Source organism: Crocodylus porosus, unplaced genomic scaffold (assembly GCF_001723895.1).
Source record: "Crocodylus porosus isolate Cpor-Errol unplaced genomic scaffold, CroPor_comp1, whole genome shotgun sequence".
Taxonomy (NCBI): Eukaryota; Metazoa; Chordata; order Crocodylia; family Crocodylidae; genus Crocodylus; species Crocodylus porosus.
In genome coordinates, this window is record NW_017728950.1 from 61383285 (window position 1) to 61394424 (window position 11140).

At 47.6% G+C, this 11140-nt stretch overlaps 1 protein-coding gene across 8 annotated transcripts in view; it reads right to left on the minus strand.

Annotated features, from left to right (window-relative positions):
• Positions 1 to 11140, minus strand: part of LOC109323477 (doublesex- and mab-3-related transcription factor 1) — a 117804-nt gene that overhangs the window by 20612 nt on the left and 86052 nt on the right. Inside the window, exon 6 of one of the 8 annotated variants that reach the window (XM_019555061.1) lies at positions 3852 to 4424. The exons of the other annotated variants lie outside the window; for them this stretch is intronic. Within the exon in view, the coding sequence (XP_019410606.1) occupies positions 4120 to 4424 (305 nt within the window). The 3' untranslated portion in view covers positions 3852 to 4119. Of the gene's footprint in view, positions 1 to 3851; positions 4425 to 11140 lie in introns of those variants that run through there. 8 annotated transcript variants of the gene reach the window in all.

Below are 11140 nucleotides of genomic sequence, written 5' to 3' on the forward strand. Positions count from 1 at the left end.
GCTTCTTGTACAACAATAATGGTGAAAGGGTAACATTAGTGCTCCGGTGTTAATTCAGGTTCTGTTCATCAATAGAGAAATCTATGATGTAATTAGCAAAATGCATTGGTAGTTGAGCGCTAGAGTCATTTGTAGAAAACTAAATCACACCAGAGGCTGCACAGGCTCCTGACATTAAACATCAATACTTATTATGTTCTGAATTTTACAATTTAGTGGGGTATATTACCAGGATGAGATCTTTTAAAAGAGAACATTGTTTATAATCATTGTTTATTTTTTTAGATGCTATGATGGACCTAGTACAACCACACAAGAACAAGCAATACAGCATTAAGGTTCAAACTCCAGGCTGCTGTGCCTATGCTGTATTTGAATGTTGAGTATTTATGATGGAAGGTGATTAAAGAGTGGGCCAGATTTAGTGATCTCCTCCCGCAATGTAACTCCAAAGAGATTTGGGCTAGTGTGATTGCCCTAGTTTAACTTGGAGCAGATTGTGGCTCCATATCTAAAGGTAACTCTTAATTCTCCAGTCTTGGTGGGTTAACCTGGAATTTGACCATACGTATTTGTAGGTTAATTTAAAATGTTTTGCTTTTATAAGATCATAGTAATTAGAGATGAAAAAGGTATGATGGACCGTGGCTCTTGTTTCACTTCCACCTACTTTACAGCAGCATAACTCCATTAAGCCAAAATCTACAATTATGTAGCAGTCACCTCTAAATGATTTCAGTGCTGTTTTGTTCATTTGTTATTGAATATGACCCACAGGCTTCAGAACAGTAAATATCACCTGATAATTAAGCAGAAGCTAAACTTACATTGTACCTGAAGAACTAGATATGAAAATAATATGCTTGCCTTAGCCAAAAAGTAAGGAAGTCAATGTATTTTTTAGAAGTAGAAGGGACATTAAAATAGGGAAAAGATGGCTTTTGAAACATTTTGGCCAGCCGATACTGCAAGCTGACATTGGTATTGTGACCAAAATATGTAATTCCACAGACGCTGGTGCCTGCTATACCATGACTCCGACACCAGGAGGGTATATTTCTATCCTAGTTGAGTGCATTTTCATTTAGTCAGATAAGCAGAGCTGTGCAGGTCTGTATACCTGAAATGCTTTGAAGCCCTATGAACCAAGGCAACTGGAGAAACCAACTTATTCATGCACCAGGGTGACAGGGTAGTGCTTGGGTAAATGACAGTCCTTGGCTATGGTGGCTGGCTAAGATCATTAGGTGCCTTCAGTAGTCACCACATGTAGGTTAGAGCAGGATTAAATGAAGACTGCAGTTTTCCTCCCAAGGATCCCACTGCATAGTGTTCAGCTGTTGTTTTGCTCTGAGGAAGCTTTCTGTCTGGTGTTTCTGGTTTTATTCTGTCACACTCCTCTGTATAAATGGTAAAGGAAGGATAATTAGTCAAGAAAGAGGGGTTGTGATGTCTTCTGGATGTGTATGATGATCCACTTGTTTTGATCCCTTTCATCTAATGCAGTTGGCATTTTTTTTTTCATTTGCCAGTGCCTAACATCAGTTGGTAAAGATTTTGGTTAGGGAGATATCTTTTACAGGACCAACAACATAGTTGGAATAAAGTTAGACAAGCTTTTGAATGCAAGGCATCAAAATGAAGAATCTCTTGCTTTTGAAAGCTCATCTAATTTCATTCCAACCATGCCCTTGGTCCCCCCCCAAAAAGATAACACCCCCCAAAACACCCTCGTGTCTCAAATAATTCCCGGACCATCACTGCTACATCACTCTAATGCTTCCATAACATCAATTGGAGTATAGATAAGTACTGGCTAGCAAATCTGGAGAAGAGAGGGTAAGAATGGAGGAACAGGCAAATGCTGCTATTTCAAATTCCTGAAGGGTATGAGCTCACTTTTAGTGAGTTTCATAGTCTGGGCATCCTTTAGGTACCTGGCCCATTTCAGATGGCCCAATACCAGTATTATAAGTGGCCATACCTGCATTCTGTCATTTATGAGAGTTAGAAAACTGCACTCTTTGTATCAGTTTGAAGAACTTGCTAAAAATGCTCCAGGACTTGGTTGATCTGACCCTTCCTGCCTGTGCCTCTGCCACACTGCTGCTCTGACACAGGAAGCATCAGCCCAGAGGTCACAATGCAGTAACTCTCCTGTTTAACGATATTTCTCATTTGTAGCATGTTGGTTTCTAATCCGTTGTTGACTACAATTTAAGTCTTGGTTTTGACCTATGCAGCTCAATGGTGTGCTGGAATCTTGCTATCTGAGAAATGACCACTCTCCTCATGTGATACTTAGCATTTGATGTAAGCAGAGATACCTGTCTGGTATAGAGTTGGCTAGCCAGGCATTCAGCCCTTTATTTTGAAACGTGCTTTTTCCCCCTTTGGTTCAGCAGATCCCAAGTCCGTTAATCATCAACACATGTTCTATGGAATATCTGTTTTTGCAGATGCTTGAGGGGGATGGGTTGTGAAGGGAGTGACTGGGGTCACAGGGGGATAATTTTTTGTTTACTCATGAACAGCTGAATGGGTGAGAATTTTATTTATTTGATAGGATTTGTAAATATTTTAGTGTACATGTGCCTAGAGTGATGGAAAGGCACATTTTTAAATACTGAATTCTATAAATCTCCATGACAAACTTTCAGAAAGTGTTTTTTTCCCACCCCTAAATAAAAAGGGAGAACAAAAAAAAAATCCCACTTCACTCTCTGTGGCAGAGATGTTAATAAATGGGGTAGGAAAACTACATCCACTTTTTACTGGATATTGACACATATTCACTTGGTAATTTATGTTAATATACACCAAACAACTCAAAGTATATAGAAACTCAAACTAAAGCTGGTTAAGTATCTAAAGCTAGGCACAGTAAAGCTATACTCTGTCAGCAAGCATGTCTACACATTAATCTAAGTGGGCTTAAATTTAATGCACATTAGCCTAATGCACATTAAATTTTTTTTGACAGGTGTCTACACGTGGTGGAACTAGGGACTAACTTTAGTCCCAGGTCAGAACAGCCCTGCTAACGTGCCCCTGTGGCCACTGCGGGGAGCTCCAGCCTCTGGCCACATGGCTGCCAGCATTTGGCAGCCACACTGAAGCCAGCACTTGGCAGCCATCTTAAAAGCACACCCTCTGCACTGTGACCTCTGGGCTGATGCTGATGTCAGAGCAGCAGCGTGGCAGAGACACAGGCAGGATGTGCCTCCTCTGCTCCTGCTGCAGCTGTGCTTCCAAGCCCTGACTGCCCCAGCTCCTGGCACTGGTGCCCAGGGATAGGGTCCCCCCACTCCTGAGGAATGCCACAGCTGCCCTGCTCACCCCTCGCCAGTCCATGTACCTGGTGCTCAGCCACATAATGCCACCCGACACCCCCACCCACTCTGGCTGCCTGCTGGACAACTGGTACATGGCTTTCCGGGGCTCCCACTGCCACACAACTGTTCCCGCCAGTCCTGGCAACCACAGGTTCCAGGACCACTGCTGGGACCGCCGTTGCCCTCCTGTCCCACGAATCCCACTGCCTCTGGGTCTGCTGCACCAGCCCACACTGGTGGCAACATGTTGTGCTGCAGGAATGAGATGACGACCTGTGGTCTGACACGTTACAGATAACCCTTTGAAGACCTGCTGCGCGAGCTTTGGCCCCACCTGGATCACAAAGACATGGAGAAGCACCCAGCCAACTCCCACCTGCCTCACTGACCACACACCTGCTACCCCCTGCCCACCCACAAGCACCACTCCAGGACATATGTAATGAAAACCTTTATTCCCCTCACAACAGAGCCCCCTCCCCAACACATAAATCTCCTCCACCACCCTCTCCACCCACCAACAATAAAAAACTCCTCCCAAACTGAATACTATATACATCAGTCTCAGTCCTTCTCCAAGTCCCAGAGTACGGGACTGTGCAGTGGGGGCTCCAAGGGCGCACAGCCCAGCGGCAGGTAACTACCACCCTGGCCATGGACAGTACGCCCATGGGCTGAGAGAATGGCAGGGGCTCCTGTGGACGGGAGGCAGAGGAGGCTTTCCTCTGATGCCCAGGCGGGGGGCATGCTGTAGGGCTGGGATGAGGGGCCCTGTATGTGGGCTCTACTGGCTGACCCCAGCTAGCCACGCAGCACTGGTCCAGGGCCTCTGGCCAGTCGCAGTCCGGTCGCTGTGCCCGGTCCCGTGCCTCCTCCTGGATGATATCTTCCTCCCGCCAGGCCAGCTCCTGCACCTTCTGTGCCTGCTGCCAGGCCACCTGGTACTCAACTGCTGCCACCAGCCACTGGAGCAGGAAGGTCCAGTCTGTGGTGCACCGCTGGCGCAGCCAGCATGTCTGGGTGGCAATGACCCTGCTGCGACACTCCTGCAGGGCCCTGCCGCCTTTCCCCTGAGTCCAGATGTTGGCCCTACAGAGGCAAGAAAAGGAAGCCTTTTCTAGAAGTTTGCAACATTGCAGGGATAAAATGCTTTGCTCCAAGGGCCCTGCACTTCATAGGTTAGTCATGCATGGGTGCCCAAGGACCATGGTAAGCTGTCCAGGCAGGGCTGGGCCCAGGCAGCTGCTGGCCAAGTCCCCCAGGCCCGCTTGCTCCCCTGGGACCAGGAGCCTGTGTCCCCTGTCCCCTTCCCAGGGTGGGCCAGGCCAGGCTGCTGGCAGCACCTGCTGCCTCAGCTCCAGACCCCACCCACCCCCTTTCTCTCTGCAGGCCAACCACTCTGCTGCGCTGCTGCCCAGTCCATGGTGCCCGGGGTCTGGGAGCCCTTTGTTCCCTGAGAACTGGGGTGAGTTGTTTGCCACATCTCCACCCTTCCCACAGGGGACCTCTCCAGGGAGGCACCCCAAGCCCCCTTCCACACCACTGCTGTGCCCCAAGCGTGCCCCTGCTGCACATGCCCTAAGTGGTGTGCTGTTTGTGCAGGTGGAAGGATGTCTAAGCCACTACAGCCTGCTGTTACTGATGCTCTCGGTTTGGAAGCCTGAGCTACACCAGTGTGGTGAGCAAGCCAGGGCTGCCCCACAACCTCTACTGCCACCTGGAAGGCTACCTGTGGCAGCGCTACACATCCCTACCTCCCACTGCTGAGGAAAACATCACCACCAGCATCAACACCTTCCTCAGTGTACGAGACTCCTATGCCCAGCCAGCTGCAGGGACGCGGGCCAAGCAATAAAGTTTTGAACTGTGTCCTGCCTCTCTATGTGCTGTGGGGAGGTGTGGGGGAGGACCTGGGGCCAGGCAGGGAGTTGGGGCAGGGGCAGGGACTGGGAAGGCCCTTCTCCAGTGCAGGACTTACCACGTATCTGGGGCTGGCAAGGCTGGCGGCTCAGCACAGGGTTCCCCATCAGCAACAGCATCCAGCTGTGCTCGGTATCCACAACCTGGAGTTAGTAGTAAACTGGTGCCTGGCCAGGGGCCTCCCTGGGGAGGAGCTGGAGGCTGGTGGTGGCGTGGCCAGACACTCCTCGTGGCAGGGTGCGTGGCTGGGCCAAGGGCAAAGCAGCCACTGGGCAGAGTTACCTGAGCTGCCAATGAATGCAGCAGCCAGGGAGGTGGGCGGAGTGGGGGGGGTGGCGCTGAAGGCCTGAGGTCCCCTCTTCTAGTGACAGGTCCCCTCTTCTACTGACACGTCACCAGGTGTCAGTGTGGGGTGCAGGCAAGGGCAGGCTGCCCCTCCTGGTGGCACTCACAGGGGTGCAGCCTGTATCCCGGGGTGCCAAATTGCAGGTCAGCTCCCACATGAAGGGCATGGTCTTATGGACACTACTGAGCTGATGACTGAACTCAGTCATGGCTACCCACTATGCCCACAAGAACTTGGCCCTCACACAGCATTACTGCACCATCTGGGAGTGGCCTCATGCATGCATCCTGGCTGAAACAGCCTCATAAACGTGGGCATTCGAGCGGCCACTCCACACAAACTGCCTCTGGATGTTGGCTGCGCCCTAGAGCGCCACGAGGTCACACACCTCCTCACGGCTCCAGTTGGGGGCCTGGGAGCTTGGGATGGGTGTGGGCATGCAGATGGATCCAGGGCTCAATGGGGACTATGTGCTGGACATCCTCCCTGCGCTCACGCTCAGGGCCCCCACACAGCTGTCCATGTGATGCCGGCCCTGGATGGCTACCAGCAGCACCCTGGACAGGGCACAGCCAGGGATGGGGAGCTGCACAGCAGAGTTGCTTCACCACACTGCTTGCAAAAAAACAGAGTTAGAGGTGAGGGGTAGCAGGGAGCAGGTGCTGGCCCTGCTGCTATAGAGACCAGGGCCAGCTACCCTGGGGGGAATCTCAGGGCTGGGCAAGAGATGCAGCAGGCTGCAGCCCTTGGAAACACTCACTTGTGGCCAAGAAGCAGCTCCAGCTAGGGGACAGGATGGGCAGAAGCTGGCTGGGTCCTGCCCAGGGGAACACACAGGGCGTGGTGGACTTCTGCAGGCAGCACTGGCTCCTTCAGGTTCCTTGTGCTGTGTGCCCAAGGCACAAAATTGGCTGGAGACTTTTATAGCTTGCAGCTAGGGACTACCAGAGAGCAGCCCAACCCTGGAGGAGGAGAGGTGGCCAGCTAGAAGCCCTGGGGCTGGGCTCTGCTTGGCCCCCTAGTGTCTACACGTGCGTTATTGCACTTTAACTAATCGCACCTAAACTTGATATTTGCTTTATGGATATATCAAATTTAGGCATGATCAGCCTAAATTAACCATTTTTAAGGCACATTATGGGTGTGCATGTGTAGACATGTGCCCTTAATGCACTTCAAAATCGGGATAATGTGCATTAAATACCCACATGTAGACATGCCCAGTGATGCTTAAACCACCTAGCCCTGCAGGTGAAATGAGTAGCACAAGATCAGTCTACAAGCCAGATCATGAGTGTAATGTGGATCTGTGGAGTTGGTCTGTGGATGGGATCCAGCCATGGAGCAACCCTACATGTCAGCCTGTTCCTACATGCTTGGATCTGGCTGCAGAGTGACCCTATGCATCAGTACAATCTAGCATGCAGGGCCACATCATTTGGCCCACGTGACTCTGTGTGGACCCAGAAAGTTGGCAGCAGTGGAGCAGCAATTAACATTGCCACTAAACTTGTGAGAAGACCCACAGGCTGGATCTGGCCTGTGGGCCAGAGATTGAGCACTGCTGCTCTAAATAACTAAAGCAGTCTGCTTTTAACTAACTGTGCAGAGTCAGGCACAGTTGCAAGTGCTTAAAACCTCTGAAAATCAAGCTATTGGCCTAAACGTGTGCTTAAGAGTCTAACTTTGGGTTTGCACGTTTGAAAATGTTTGCCCTAGCAGCACAGAGTCCTTGAACAAAAAAGGACTCTGGGCAAACCTGGGAGTTAGTGGATATGACTGGAGGAGCTGCCAGATGTTATTTCAACTCCTTTGTTTAAGGGAATAAACTTGCTTTTAGCAATATAGGTTCACAGCTTAGACAACCGTTTCAGATGGCCCAGTACTACTAATGGCCAATAACTGCTTTCTGTTGCACTCTGCTTCAGACTGAAGGACTTGTTATACTGCTCTGGGTCTCAATTACCTTGAAATGATCTGACTGTAATGACAGCTAAACAGATACCTCAGTGAAATGCAGTACCTCTCTTGTTACCGTGTAGTTACCATCTGTGTTTTATGAGATAGTTTTTACTAGGCCCAAGCCTTTACTCAAGAAAACTCCCGATAAAGGCAATGAGATTCAGTGAGACTTTCTGCCTGAACAAGGAGTGCAAGTGAGGTATGTCAATAAGAGGAACTGGATTTCTAGAGGTCTACTTCTTTCACAGTTTTGCAGTTTTCATGGAAACCACACAAAACAGCATTGTCCACGATCGCCAAGAAATCTTGCATTGGCCATGATTTCCTGCCAAATCAACCTAAAAAAATAATGCAGCATATTATTCATATAATACACTGTTTTAGAATGCCCCAATGCTTACCTCAATACAAAGAGAACGTAACAATCACTGCAGCCATAGATCAGTGACGGAGAGTTACTGTCTGCTAGTGACCTAGACTAAGTGAAGGTGCCAGTCAATGAAGTGTATATACCTCCCTGCCAATCAGTGGCAATGGGCGGGGCCACCAGGAAATGCCTGCAAAATCAGCTCCTCATGCTGTGACCAAGCCACAAAAGTTGCTTTGGCTCACTGTAAGTTATGTAGACCCCTATCGATACCAGGATTGTTACCCAGAGATACCTTTAAGATGGAAAAAAAATCCCAAAAACTAAACCTCCCCCCAAAAACCCACATACAGAGTGCCAGTTCTACTGCTCAGAAATAAAATGCAGTCCAACCCTGCTCAAAGAAACAAGTCCCACGCTGTCCTATTCATCTGTTACAGCACATATCTGATGCTACAATCCTTTAGCACACAGGTTTCAAAGATACATCCTGTGGGCCAGATCTGATGTGCAGAGCCCCCTCATCTGGCCCCTAGTCCTGCTCTTAGGTTGCAGAGTTGACACATGCACTGCTGGAGCAGCCTCAAGCAGATTTGGGATGAACAATCCATTCTGCACACATCAGCTTTACCCAGTCTAGGACCACACCACACAGTGCCCACACCTGCTGGCCCAGGACAGGCACTGCGTGTGGCACAGTCCTAGACTGGCGGGGTGGATGACATGGGTGGTGCAGTCCTGGACCAACTGGAACAGGTGCTGTGAGTACTACATCCAGCACGCAGAAGAGAGTCTGGGGCACGGGCAGTCCATGGGTCCAATCCAGCCATGGACCAGCCCCACAACACCACTTACCTGGCCCACAGGGCCAGATACACTTGACATCCCTAGTTAGTACATTGGATCTTTCTTCCATAAGAACTGTCTATTCATGAGTAAAAGTTGCAGGTTTCGACCCTGATTCTTTATAAGGCCATCCCTATACCTAATCTGTTTTATTCCTAAAAAAAAAAGAAAAGAAAAGAAAGAAAGAAAAGAAAACCCCTGAATATTTTTATGCCATCTAAATGTGAGAAATTCTCAGCTCATATCACATAATAAAAATAATGGGGGGAGGGAGCTAACCCTCAAAAACAAAACCTTAGATCTTCTGACACAATGTAAAGAGCGCTGTCTTTTAACTTGAGCAATCCCCCTGGAACTCAATGGACTGGAAAAAATAATGCACTTCCACTGATGTGAGAAACCAGAAGGATATTCATGCCTGAAAAGTAAATTTTTCCCTGTGTTTAAATTTTAAAAACCATTAAACTCTCAATAAGAAGCCATTTTTAAAATTTAAACTTGAGCAGCATAATCCATTTATTAAAACCATTTCCTCTTTCACTCTTTTATTTAGGGAGGGGAGTAATAAATGTACTCACCTTGGTTGCTATTAAGGGTCCAAGTGCTCCTTTCTACTGTGCAACTAAACGTGTAAATACCAGCTGTAAGATTGGTGAGCACAGAAAAGGGAGTAGAGCCAGTGTAACACTGCTCCAGAGAGTACAGTATCTGCTACAAATGAAGTGTGCTTGGGGCACTGTGGATTTGGGCTGCAGGAACAGAAGCAGGCTGCTGCTGCTCTCCCATGGCATGTTCTCTTTTGAACCTAGCAGATTTTCGTCTTGGAAATCTCAGAAATTAATGCTGCTTGAGAAAGCATCAAGTTCCACTGTATGCTTTGTGAGCCCCTAAGAAGTATCAAAAGGTACAAATATGGCTGGAAAACCAATGGCAGCACATCACCAAGCCAGCCATGCCATCCACAAGACGGGAAACCTATGAAATACAAACAGTGGATTCTTCATCTCACACACGTGCTTCAAGAGCTGTCGAAACGGAACAAACTTTCCCCGTGGAATTTCTGGCTCTCCATGAGTGACTTATCAAGTTGCCCTGCTTCCTTTGGGCTGGCACAGCTGCCACCTTGCAAGAGGAGAGTGAGCTAGAACTGCCATGGATGAAATTCATTTTTGAAGCAAGCAAACATGTGCAACTCCTACTAAAGTCAACGGAACTTTAATTGCCATCCTAGGCTGACAAAGACCCAGTGAGTTTCCCTTTCTGAGAAGGACCCTTCCACTGTATTCATGGATATATATATAGCCTAGCATGCTGATGAATATAATTATATACAAAATGCTATTTTAAACGAATGTTGAAGCTGCCAAGCCAACACTCAGAAGCTAGGAATTGTCAGAATTAAGGTTCTATGGACAATAATAAAGAAGACTGAGGGTGGTAAAACTAATGAAAAATATTCCCTTTCATCTCAAGGATCTGTCCAGGAGAACTTTTTTTTTCTTCCAAGTACACTTATAGCCTTATTGTATAGCACTGGGATACAATGTCATAATGTACGTATGTACGACAGCCATATTACATTTACACAGGACACCTGAATTTTGGTACTTCCAGCTTCTTGGGTGTGACTGAAATGTTAACATCCTTTCAATATAGTTTTGTATGCAATTTGTAAGAAAGAAAACTGAAAAACCAATGCCATCAAATAGTACCATAATAACCCTGGCATACATTATTAACAGGCTTAATCCCAGAATTCCTTTACCCATGGACTAGACCTTTAATACTACAGCCAAAGAAATAACTGATAGAAATAGCAGACTGTTATCCTCTGTGCAGGTTAGTCACTAAAAAAGGGGGAGGGAGTCAAACCCATATATTTTGCCACTGGTTTACACAGTTGTAGCAGCACTGGCATATGGGGAGTAAGGATCTAGGAGTTTCCAACGGACCAGCTGACCACTTAGATTTGACATGTGAATTCTGGAAGGAGCTATAGCTGTGAATTGGTTCTGTCATATCAGAAATAACATTTTCAATCCCAGCTATATCTGAAGTGACCCTGTGCAATTACTCAGGCCATTTCCAGTCTAGGGAAATAGGCTGTATTTGAAATTGCATTTGTATTTGAAAACATACTAAGGCTAGGGGCAGAATTTACACATAAACCAATATTGAGTGTTCGAATCTGTAATGCAACAGAAGTTCAGTGCACATAAACTACTTTCAAAACGGCCAAAACTGTTTTAAGATAAACCTAGACGGATGCAGTATCAGACTTAACTGATTTAGGTTAAATCAGTTTATTGAACTACTGTCCCAGATCTCCCCCAGATTCAAGTTAACTCTCAATCCCCCAGCATC